This window comes from Melanostigma gelatinosum (genome assembly GCF_949748355.1).
Source record: "Melanostigma gelatinosum genome assembly, chromosome: 7".
NCBI classification, from domain to species: Eukaryota; Metazoa; Chordata; class Actinopteri; order Perciformes; family Zoarcidae; genus Melanostigma; species Melanostigma gelatinosum.
In genome coordinates this window covers 16989801-17002126 of record NC_136640.1, presented here as the reverse complement: position 1 = coordinate 17002126, position 12326 = coordinate 16989801, and the positions used below count along the sequence as shown (strand labels likewise).

Sequence of the window (12326 nt, the reverse complement as noted above, 5' to 3'; positions counted from 1 at the left end):
TCAGTTGGTCGCAGAGACCTTTGCTACGTGAAATCCCTCTCCCCTTTGTATTTCAATTAGAGACGCATCAATACTGAGACTATTGGATATCGGGCCAATTCAAAAAAGTGGATCGGGTATCAATGGGCCGATCTTGTGTTAGATATCATTATTTTAATGATTAACAATTCAGCACATTTATGTCTACGTATCTATTGGTTTCATTGTACTTTAAAAAGTTAGGAAAGCAATGTTTAAGTCAAGCTTGACGCTACCTTACACAAAAAAGAAAGATCCCAGGTGCTTCCACTCAGTGAGGCTTACAGCTTATTGATTGAACACTCGTATCAGACCGGTTCTAGGTTTCCACCCACACCTAAAGTCCAGGTGTCGATATTGGTATCGGGACTGAGAAAGTCGGTCGGTGCATCCTTAGTTTCAACTGTTGCTATATCCGATAAAAGGTCAATGTCAAAATGCGATACTTGAGCATCCGCTGAAAGCTCTGGAAGAAATCCAGCAAGCGGAACTTGAGATAAGATGTTTTTGTCAAACGATTTATGGATTATTATCATGATTAGACAAATGGTTAATCCCTCGTGTAGCCATCATTGTTATCCTGACTTAAGAATCAATTTTTGACACAAACTCACCACAAGGTCCATTTTGGACCTTTCGATTGTATCCCACGAGCTTCATCAGTTTTCATGGGGATTGTTGATATTCTTCTTTTTTTTTGCTTCTTGAGAACTTCTCGTTCTTGTTGTTGCTTAAAAGTGGTGACTGAAAGTTCCGTCTTTCAATCGCAAATGTAACATAAAGTATTTTGCAATTATTGCAAAAGTATGTAATACAGTAACGGGAAAAGTTGAAAAAGAGGAACATATTTTCTTATCACCACAAACTGCCTGAAAACGAAAGAAAGAAACAAGAAGTCGAGTCATTCTGAACAAAGGTTCCTCCTGCAGAGGTCCTGTACTAGTTTGTAAATGACTTTAGATACAGTCCCTTGTATCGATCTGTAAAGCTCCCAATGGATACGGGCTAAAAAACCCTGATTCAAGTTAAATAACTTAATAAAGGAAAATATAAATTTCCTCTCTGAAAGCAGAATCCCAGGACACATTTGAGTGCAATAATAAAAGTCTTTTATTGCAAACGAAAAAACAAAATACAATCTACCGCACTCCCATCTCTGATTCCATCAATCATTCAAACAACATATTGGTCAGAAACTCTCCAGAACAAATATAAAATGCAGTGAAAACAGGCTCACCCACTACGCTATCATGAGATCGGCACTTCTCGAATGCACATAAGATAAACTAACGCTCTGTGAAAATTACAGACCTCTTACAAAAAAAACAATAAAAAAAAGAAAATAGCCAGCATATTTACAGGACAATAATATTTTCTTTGATTCTGGCTCGTCTAAATTCCCAGTGAACCTTTACTTATTACTCAGTAACTAAATTGTTACATGTGTCCTTTTAAAGCATATAAGGCATGACATAATCAACCTTTTGTCTGTTCTGATAACAGAAAATCTTAAATATCAAGATGGAAGACCTAGTAACAGACCAGTCGGTCCTCCTCTTTGACGATATTAATATCCTTTATATTAACGCTTGTTGTTTTTCAAAGTTTCTGTGCATTGCTCAGCCCGTCTAAGGCACCAACAATTCAGTAGGGGAGTCCAGAACAAACTGTACGTGAGCATATAAATCAAACCGCTAATCCTACGCTAACCGATTAGCATTATGTACACATGTATAAACATTAGTGATGAGAAATAATGAACGTAGAAGGTAGCGAATAACTTAATTTACATGCAACCAGTTGGTGAGTGATCCAAAAGAATAAAAAAAAACTCAAAAACATTCATGACTTCAGCTCTCTTTGCTTTTGTCAAACTGTCTTTAGAGATGAACAGATGCTGAAGGAAAAAGATCACTTTTAGAACAGAGACAGCAGTTTGCATTCCCACAATAAGAAACAAGTTGACAGCTATGAATCTGCCATACATTAAAAAATTAAATAAAAAAAATGTGTGCATGCAGACACGGATGTGCTATATATCAGAGTTTGAGCACTTTAGTTGCCAAATGCGATGAGAGAGAGAAAAAAAGAAAAGTCAATTAAAAAGCTGAAGGGTTTGAGACGACTGCAGTGGCAGATGTGTGGTGCATGGGTGCGCGTGTGTGTGACGATGAGAGTGAGATTAAAGTTTATTCTCAGACATCTAAACCTTTTGACCAAAGCCCTGGCATGGTAACATGAGGGAGAAAGGTTAAAAAAATTAATAAAAAAAAAAGAAAATGCACCCATAATCTATAAAACCCCCAATAACAAAGGAGACCTCAAAATATGACCCCCCCCCCCCCACACACACACACACTCCACCCCCATCCTGATTGTAACAAGTATATGGTTCTGTCATCTCGCAACAAAACGGACCAAACGGGGATCTTTCTGCTCACGGTTTCACATGAAGCCCCTTTGATCAATGCTTCGCTGTGGAGGAAACAAAAGAAGAAGCAAAACGAAGTGGGAAAGTGGAAGGTGAAATGAAGCAGTGAGAGATGAGCTCAGTCATGAGGTCAACTCTTTTGTTTCAACAGAACATCACTGGGTTTGTTGATTGTAGGAAACAGGAAAAAAAGAAACATCCCTTTGGGAGGCATTACACAGACAGCTCTAACCTAGACGCTTCTTAAAGCTACTTTTTTCACTGGTGGATTAAGTTTCTAGTTTCCATGATCGCTGTAGATCCTCAGAGGCGCCAAACCCCAACATCACAGCCTGCTCTGTGATCAGCAGTGATGTCAGCCGCGCACAACGTTTCCAACTGTGCTGTGAGGTATTTGCGCAATCATACTTCAAACACGTACTTAATAAAGCCGAAGGATCCGTTTATTAGTGCTTTTTTTTCTCTGCGCTCTCTGACTTTTCCCCCCAAACAAGTATTTTGCTTATTTACCATCATGAATCACGGCCCTGGAGTGTCGAGCGGGAGCAGTGAAACTGTTGGTGGTTCATGGAGCCACATAACGTCAGATGACAGCTGTGATGGTCACATCTGGTATTTATAACTCACAGCTTTGATCCCACGTTTAAAATAAAAACTATAATGACCAATTGGTGTTTGTGTGCAGACAGAAATCAGACGATACAGAGGAGGGAAAAGGGGAACGACAGCGATGCAGCCTGTTATCATGGCTAAGTGGAGCGGGCTAGAGCCCGGTCGGCTTCCTTTGATGCTCACTGACAACTGTAATAATGGAGTTGTGCTTTTTCACTGCAAGAAAGTGAGTGAGTTCACACATTTCAATAGGCTAATGATAATAGCGTAGTTGGTTGAAATTATAATCCTTAAGACTTTCATGACATCCAACCCCTTTTTAATACCATTCATGATCAGCATTTTTTCTGCAGTAATTATCTCGCGATAGTTTTTATTCGTGATGGCAGGGTCCGCCATTCCCACAGTAAACAAGAGGCATTCAGAGGAAGCAATGCATGCACGTAATCCAGCACGGGGAGGCTCTTCTCGTGGGAGAAGATAACAGTAAGTCTCCGTTGTTGTTATTTTGTTGTCAGCGGACTATATTGATTTTTTTTACAAGATTCAATAGTTGCTCGTCATGTAAAGTAGCTGCCCAATGACGGTTTGCTGCAGGACTGAAATCTTAAGGATTACAACTTCCAGAACAGAGATATAGCAGATCAGTTGAAGCTGGAAGTAAAAGTACTTCCACAGGGAGCGGTGTCTCTCTCGCTCTCTCTCTCTCTCTCTCAGTCAGGTAACATGAATACTTTACAGCAAATACTGTGAGATTGAAGAAGCCACAGAAGAACTTCACCAAAGGGTTACCGGGATTTCTCTTGGTAATGTACTCGCATCAGTCAGTTTGCTTTCCCCTCAGAACAATGCCTGTGTGATTCTCCCTTTTTAAATCATGTGAATGAGAAACCTTCCCTTTAACTAGAAGATACATTTTGCTTTTAGAAAACTCATGCAATATAATTTGCTTTAAATACCGGTTGCAGCCATGATGAACATTTCAACAGTATGAAAAACGCTGGAAGTGCTCAAAAGACCATTATGAAAATGCCACAGAAGTCGTGAGGTTTTATGGGAGCAGAGCTCAGGGATATAAATACTTCACCGACAAGAAGCTGAACACCTGACCTTTGACCCGTGTTAAAGACAGGTGCAAACACAAACAAAGCAGAATACAAAACCTCATTCACATCAGTGGAAACTTCACTGTATGCCAAAGCCTCTTAAGCCTACGCAGATAACATCACCGGGGCGTTGCAGATCACTTGTAGCTCCTTGAAATGCTACAAAAGTGTAATACAATCCACAAACATGTCCTTAAGGTTAAGTGGTTACAATCAAGGCAGAGCCGTATTGTTCAAAGAGCTCATTGTGAAACTGAGTTTAACTGAAATGACGCCTTTAATGATATTTATATCCGTCACTTTTGAAATCATTCTCAGTCAGTCGGTTCGTCTGTTTTTTTCTCTCCCTCGGCTCCTCAAACATACCACTCCCTGCGTGAGATCACAGATCCGTCCACGTGGGACACATAGTCGCTGTCTGTACCATTGTCATAGCAGTCCTCCGGGAGGTAGGGGGAGCCGTTGTTCTCCGTGGGGCTGTGCACGGGAGGCCCGCAGGGGTGCATGTTTTGGGTGTTGTAGTGATCTGGGTAGTAGTTTCCCTCCTTGAGGCCCCTGTGGGCATCCCCGTTGTCGGCCCAGTCATCCCTATCCTTGTGGTCGGGGGTGTAGTCGGGGTAAATGATGTCTCCGCCCAGTTTGGGTTTCAGCTCCTGGCTGCCTTTGCTCGTCTTGTCCCCGTAGACCTCCTGCAGCTCATGCGGCTGCAGCACGTCCAGCTGGGACTCCTTCTGCATGTCGGAGGGTCCCAGGTACTGTTTGGTGTAGTAGTCCCCCCTGAAGGTCCTGCGCTGTCGCATGAAGCAGACCCCGCCGAGGATCAGCAAGAGAATCAGGAATAAAACTCCGCCGACAACGCCGCCGACTATGGTGCCCAGGCTGCTGTCGTGCAAGGAGGCCAGGGTCGGGGAGGTGAACAGGGCTCTCCGTTCGTCCACGGCGGTGCCCGTTCCAGCGGTGTCGTGGAGGAGGAGGGCCGCAGTGGTGCTGGGGACGGCCGAGGTGGGGGGAGGATCTGCAGAGAAGAGGAAGGACAGCAGATGGAGTGAGGAAAAAGACCATTATGTTCTGTAAAGACTGGCCGAGCAGACTTGAAAGTTTTTTAGGATTCATTTCTATCAACACGGTGCAGTGTTGGAGCAGAGACATGCCTCCCCCAAGACTAAAGAATCTGTTGAAAGCTGCACCGCGGAGCAAAGAGGAGGAAACGAGAGGGGCAGAAAGAGGTTAAGTGCTAAATGTCATTGTGTGTGCATGAGAAGAAGAAAAAAGACGGAGATGGATTGGAGGACAGAGGACGTGTACCCGTGAGCATGTGAGTGAGCGTGATTGCCCCCCCCCCTCCTTTCTTTCTAAACCCCCCTCTTGAGAAGTCATGTGAGAAGATGGAACGCTGTGTGATCGATGTGAGGTTCCTGCATCTGACTTGTCCTCCGGTGGCCTGGCATTTGTGATAGCAGCCAGAGTCTTTGTGGCGCTCGAGGTCTGGATAACGGTCTCCAGTTTGACCTCCAGCCTCTGGGGCTCAGAGCAGCCCGATACCACTCGCCCATCTCTGCACAGGCTCATCAAAGGCTGGACTAACAGAGCAACATGACTCGCACTAATAAGGAGGTCTGCATCTCCAGGGGGGGGGGGGGGTTTGGGTACTAGTTATCAAAAACGGATTCCCTGTGGAGCTGTAATGATGTCCACAATTTGTGAAACTGAGAAAGAGTCTAATCACCTGCAGCGTGAGCCTGAAGGATCACGGCGAAAGTAAAAGCATGACAAGAGGATAATGGAGACGGATGAAGGTCAGTGAACTGATACACTGGCGAGCGCACTCCTTCGTCAGTCAATATCAATCCCGCCCTGCAGCGTGACATTTTAAACTCATGTGGGGTTATGAGCATCTGTAACCATGTAGCCGGTCATCTGAGAGACAAAGCAGCCGGAAACCACAAGGCTGCACAGACAACTGGAAACGTGAAACAGCTACACCGAGCAGCCACGGAGGGGGGGGAGGGGCGAATCTAGCCGAGCTCAACCTGGCTATCTCCACGGGGGATGGAAGTGAGAGGCCGCATGCCTGAGTCTTTAATATTTGACAAGAGGAGCAAGATAATTGCTCGGTGCAAGTCAAGTCCTAGACAGGATGTCAGCTGTGCTTTCGTTTGGAGCAAGACTCCAAACCCGGCCCGTACACAGATGGAGCCGGACAGCCTTTTCTTTTTTTTTTGGGGACTTCTCCAGCTCTTTCCTTTCCGACGGTGAGAAATGAAAAGGATTGTGTGTGAGCGTTAGCGGAGAATGTGTCCAAAAAGCAGCGGTTGTTGTGTTTGGAAAAGGATTAAAAAGGAGCGGAGGAGAAATGGAAACAAAAAGAGATGCAGAGTTCTCAGGATTCACACCCTGACTTTGCAATCATGAACTCAAGTAGAAAACCGTGGACAGACAGAGGAAGCAGTGAGCTTTCTGACCAGGATTTATGTCAAAATTTGAATTCATCCAAATGCAGGGAAACCCCTTTTGATGAAGGAGGAAGGAGGAAGTTCCCTCGTCTGTAGTTTTAATCTATGAATGAAAAATTTCATAGAGAACAGCTGTAAGAGTACAAAGTACCGTTTAAAAAACAAATGATATGGAGCACAGACACACACTTTTGTGTACTGCAGATCTGTGGACACATTTGGTTATGTCCCGCTGTGAAACCTGACCTTAAACAAAGGCTACATGGTGCATAGTTTGCTGAACCAGCAGGAGTAAACACCCTCTCTCTTATCTGAGAAATCGAATGTTGCCAAAACCACAACACTGGAAATGTTTGGGACCGATACTCTTTATCTGCACTCCGTGCGCCTGAGTTGCCAGGAATGTGTGAAAGTGGATCTGGGCAGGGACATTTATACGGAGGCTTAGCTCTGCGAGAAGTGTTGAACTGAAGGCTGATCGTACCGAGAGGCTAATCTTACATCAGAGAGGCACGCCGAATGTCAAAAGGCACCGTTTGCTATTTTAACCTCGCCGTGTTAAAGGTGGTTTATTTAAGTAAGCAGACGGTTAAAAATAAGACATTCAAGAGCACTTTAAGAAACTGAGGGGGCGAATAAGTCAAAACGCACCTTGTACCCAGAGGTTCACGTCTTGGCTGCGGAGACCAATGTCGTTCATCACTTCACAGCGGTACACTCCAGAGTCGTTGCGCTCCAACGGGCGAGTGAAAGCAAAGCTACTGTTTGATTTCTCAACACCCTCGGGCATCAATCCATCCAACCTGTGCACAAATGAAACATTGAAGAAAATCCCGGAGCGTGCGCTACATCGTACACAGAGACTCAAAGGGAGATACGTTGTTGTCGCTGCATGTTTTAAAGAATAACTGGAAAACCTATGCATGACTCGCAGTGGTGTCGCTGCTCTGCTGGTTGTGTTGACTCTAGCATTCAAAGGCCTGTTGCAACTACCTTATGATCACAGGACTGGGATAATTGGAGCTGACTGCACTTCCATCAGTCGAGGGGGAAACGCTTTCTCCATGAACACAAGGTTTCAACGTCAGGGCAGGAAAATAGAAAAGAAAGAGTTTGGCTGTCTAGACTTTTACTGGTACGGTCGGTTCAAACGAGGTCTTGTTTCTTGTTTTTTAAAGCAAGATGATGACAAAGAGCTGCCAATAGGCGAGTGCTGCTCTGATGCATGAACCATTTGGAATCTTTTATTTATAGCAGGGAGTCTTCCCGATCGGTGCAGCAGCGCATTTGACACTTCCAGTGCCCGGGCTCCAAAAGTCATGCTGGAGGTAATCTGTAGACAGAATCTTTCTTCGCTTCGCTGCTCAATTTAAGTTTGTTTAAACAGAGTTTAGTTTTACCCAACTGGACCAATCAGCAGCTGATCATTCATGTCAAAACTCTTCGTCACTCAATACCAGTGTTAAACTCAGCCAAGTTTCATTTCACCACAGTTAACTGTGCGAGCGAGATTTTATATGAACCATCAACAAACTACAAACATGGCGTCCGTTATTTACATTCTACAATAACTTTTTTTCAATGGCTCACATCATGTGATGTAATTCAACTTTAGCTGATTTAAACAACCGACTTACTGAGGGCTGCAAAAGACATCGTCGTGTGAACAGCTGTGTCCCCTGAATTTAGGACGGAGACGGCTGTCACATTTACAAGAATGTATGTCAGCCTGTGTTCACTTATTCTGTCTTGAAAGGTGGACCTTCAGGGTATGTATGCCATGTATTTCTGACGAGAAGTTAAAATCCACACAAAGTTTTCACACCGGAAGCATTTGTTTGGGGGGGGGAGGGGGGGGGGGGATACTGACCTGGTCCATGTGAAGTGATGGGCAGGTGGGTTGGCTTTGGCTCCACAGATGAACTTCACATTCTCTTGACCCACATACCAATTTTTGTCAATTCCTACGATCGATACCACTGGTTCAACTGTAAAACAAAATAAAACAAAAAGGTTACGATGTAAAGCATTTGCATTATTTACCAATACATACAATCCTTTCTGTTATTCTTACACCTCGTGCAACAGTAAGTTTGTCCGTGCAGACAGAAACGGATTCATTTGGGCTTAATTGTTCATTCAAAGGATGTAAGACTAGGACTCAATAATCAGTGATTGGGATCCCAGCAGCCTGTCGACAGATGAGCTTTCCCAGAAGGAACAAAGCGTGCGTTATAAGCACAGTAGTGAGCAACGACCAAAACAAAGGCTGTGCAGGACTGGAGCAGGGTACGGGACCGGCTGGTGAACAAGAGCCAAGAGAACAAACAAATGACTCCGGGGTCGGTGGAAAGTTAGAAAATGAGAGACTCACTCAGACAGTAGCTGTACTGCAGCTAATAATAAACTCTACTGCCTCACCGCGACAAAAAAATAAAACAAAGGAAAGCAGGATGCTGCCCAAATGAAGCCCAGCACATGCCACTGTAATAACACATGGCAAACACTGACTTAGGCATCCAATATTTCATTTTGATTTCTCTGGAGGACGAATGAGGAACTCATTACAGCGTGCAGGAAGAGGACCTCGTCTCCTCGTGTCCACTGACCCTTTTCACGCAACTCAACGTTAAAATTGTGCTTCTTTTGCATTTAAAATCCCTTGCCGCTGCATTTGACATGATTTATTGAGCTGGAAAGCCTCTTTCTCCGCGTATTAACCTTTGTTTTCCTGCGTCTCCATCCGCTGCCCCCTGCTACTTGAGTTGCTGCTGAGGCCTGATCAATATTTCATAAAATACCTTCGTTAGCCGGCACTCACACGGTCCAAGCTCAGACGAACCCTTAGTAGCGCTCGCTAAGGACGTATGCATCAATGATTACAGCATTAAAACGACTCTTAAACGGCCCCTTTATGGTAAAAGAGGGAAAGGTAGTGATCGGGCTATTCATAAATCAAGCTATTATCACGGGTTAATATCCATAAGATGTGCTGTGCCCGTCAGGGCTGCACAATTAGAACTATAATAATCATTACTTTGCTGGCTGTAGGATGAGGATTATTCATCTCGGTGATTTCAGGAAAAATGTATATCATTGATGATAACAGCAAAAATGTCAATAAACGGCATAATCTCACACAATTATTGAGCAGCCTTACTATTATAACCAATGCAAGGTGGCGAGCAAGATGATCAGAAGCGATGTGGTGCAGCTGGTGACGGGAGGAAGACGCAAAACCATTCAGACTGAAATTTGGATTCATTTGCGTCTCTGAACATGTTGCGGTGGAAGTTGAGGCTGCTGAGATTATTGATGTTTGTTATTGCATTATGTTGAGCAAGCTTTACTGAAACAGGAGGACATAGTGCTGATGTGGTTTTGGACAAACGTGCAAATCCTTCCTGTCCAAATTCCAGGACAATGATGGACAAATAATTTGGGAATGTTGCACTTTACCAAATGTATTACAGTAGAAAATTGAAAAATATAGAATCCATGTGAGAAAAGAAAGCCGGAATCAAGGAGGCGTAGTTATATTAGAGCACTTACACTGAACATTTAGTATGTACGGTATGCGGAACTCTGTTTGCAGGGCCGGGTGGCGCACCACACAGGTGAGCACCTTCCCCTGGGCGTAGCTCTGCGGTTGCCACATGTAGTGCACTTGTACAGTGGTGGTGCCGTTGGGCTCGTCCCGACTTTGCTTCTCACTCCGTCCGTACAGCTCCGTCTCCCAGAAGACCTCAGCGGTGGGACGGCCCCGCTCCGCTATGCAGGTAGCCACCAGCGACTCGTTGCCACCATCCAGCAGAGCCGTGGGGCCGGCGGACACATAGACCTTTGGCTCCACTGTGTTCAAGAGAGCGAGGTGGAGGAGGAGGAGGAAAGGGGGGGAGGAGAGGAAATGACAGAATGGAGGAAAGATTACATCATGAATATTGATCTTTTTTAGGATGTATATGAATAAATAATGTCCATCATATGGTATATGGACAGAGGGAAGTGGCCTTCGTATACTTAACTGCCAGAGAGAGCAGATTGACTTCTTCCATTTCACATATATGCATTAAAAATGAATGACCCATGCTACTCAATCTTTATGAAGGCATTTCAGTGGAGACTGAGCCGTGTTTATTGTTGTGTTCCAAACATATGGCGTGTTACAGGATGGGTCGTCTATTGGTCCGACTCTAAGGTTCTAGCGGAGCAATGATTTCTGGGGGAAAAACCGTAATATTCCAAAATCAGAGGCTACTGACAGCCAACACTGTGATGCGTTTGTATTTGACTACGTTGTACAGAAAGTTACTGTACACTTCTCAGCGCTTTAGAGCTGGGGTAATGTTATACTGGCTTTCTGAGAATAACTGCAGGTTTAGACCGAACTCGGATTTTTTTTCCAGAGGAAAAACAGACCCATGCAAGAGGGACGTGACCAGAGTAACGCAACCCTCTACCTGCTGCGTAATGCAGTTAAACAGTTATATGCGCACGCTTCATACAGTAACCTGTACCTCATCCCGGTCGTGATTGTGACCCTGATGTCATTTCTATAAGAAGCACCGTCCTGCTGTCTTTGACAACTTGTGGGCCTGTAAAGCCCTCTGAGATAGCATGCTGTGATTTGAGGCTCTGCTGAGCTACATTATTAACGAACGCTTCAGAGATGGAAAGAAAACGATAATAGTTTAGTCCGCTGCTTAGTCTCATGACGACAGTTAGCAGGAGGCATCAACAACATTTTCTCTCTGAAACGCTTCGCCTATATTGTAGATTATCAAGTCAGTCTTCCCTCTTTGGGTTTATTTGCAGTGCAGGCAGTTGTAGCCAATGCTTGAATGTTAACTTTTGCGACAGGATATTCTGCCATTGAATCAGGCTTTTGCTGTCTGAAGGGACGTGCGTGCACATCTCAATTTGTAGATCAGCCAATAGGAATGCCCTCTCTCTGAAATCACCTGCGATTATTCAACGTCTTATGTCACAGGCAAGTAGTCTGGTTTTCCCTCAGAGCTCTTGAATTTCTTTCCCAATGACGCCAAAAATACACTGCCTACCCCAGCTTTAACAATCGCAAACTGACCGACACTTGAGAAAGTTCAGCAACACAAAAAGGACAAAAGGTGTTCTGCTGAGGGAGCGGCAGTGAAGTCAACTGGCTACACTTCCATGTACCACCACTACAATTTCCCACTTGTGGTTTTTTTTCTTCTTTGTCTCCCAGTGCACCGCCTCCTCCATCTCTGTCCCTCTTAAAAGAACAGCTGTTCCACTTACTGCAACGGTGACAGTTTTAAGAGACGCGTGGGGGCACACGCCGGTCTAATCCACAAGACAAGGCCATCGCCTTCAAGACATCTGTCGCCCCACTTCTTCCCCGTCGAGGCAGGGCCAACAACAATTTGAAATAACTCCCGGCACCCCTTTTTTTCTAAAAATAAACCTGGCATCTCCCATACCCACTGCAGGGGCGTCATCCACCTCGCATTCTTCACTCTCTTCTCCGTGCCCCTCCTTGCAGGCCTCCGTCTATAAACAGTAGCCGCTTTATGTTAAAGAGGCGAGCTGGCCGAAGCTTCAGAATAACTAAATCAGAGAGACGTGTTAATTTGGAGTTGCTGTCAGGAAAGGGAGGGGACCGCTTGGGATGAGTGGAAATGCTTTAGGGGGAAAGGGTAACGATTTCCCTTCAGCAAACCGGCT

General features: G+C 44.7%; 1 protein-coding gene across 1 annotated transcript; it reads right to left on the bottom strand.

Annotated features, from left to right (window-relative positions):
• Window positions 1–2404: 2404 nt before the first annotated feature.
• Window positions 2405–10293, bottom strand: nectin3a (nectin cell adhesion molecule 3a). Its single transcript, XM_079272604.1, has 4 exons — window positions 10173–10293; window positions 8491–8608; window positions 7272–7423; window positions 2405–5182 (listed from the first exon to the last, which is right to left on the bottom strand). Exons 1-4 carry the CDS (start codon window positions 10276–10278, stop codon window positions 4524–4526), a joined length of 1035 nt encoding a protein of 344 aa, XP_079128730.1. The 5' UTR covers window positions 10279–10293; the 3' UTR covers window positions 2405–4523.
• Between the last annotated feature and the right edge of the window lie 2033 nt (window positions 10294–12326).

Bases quoted from the DNA above. Each gene is read 5' to 3' on its own strand.
- nectin3a (XM_079272604.1), bottom strand. From the start codon at position 10,278: ATGTGGCAACCGCAGAGCTACGCCCAGGGGAAGGTGCTCACCTGTGTG. The intron at 7,424-8,490 runs GTCAGTATCCCC...ATTTGTGCACAG, and splicing joins CATCACTTCACATGGACCAG to GTTGGATGGATTGATGCCCG. The intron at 5,183-7,271 runs GTGCGTTTTGAC...TCTTCTCTGCAG, and splicing joins CGTGAACCTCTGGGTACAAG to ATCCTCCCCCCACCTCGGCC.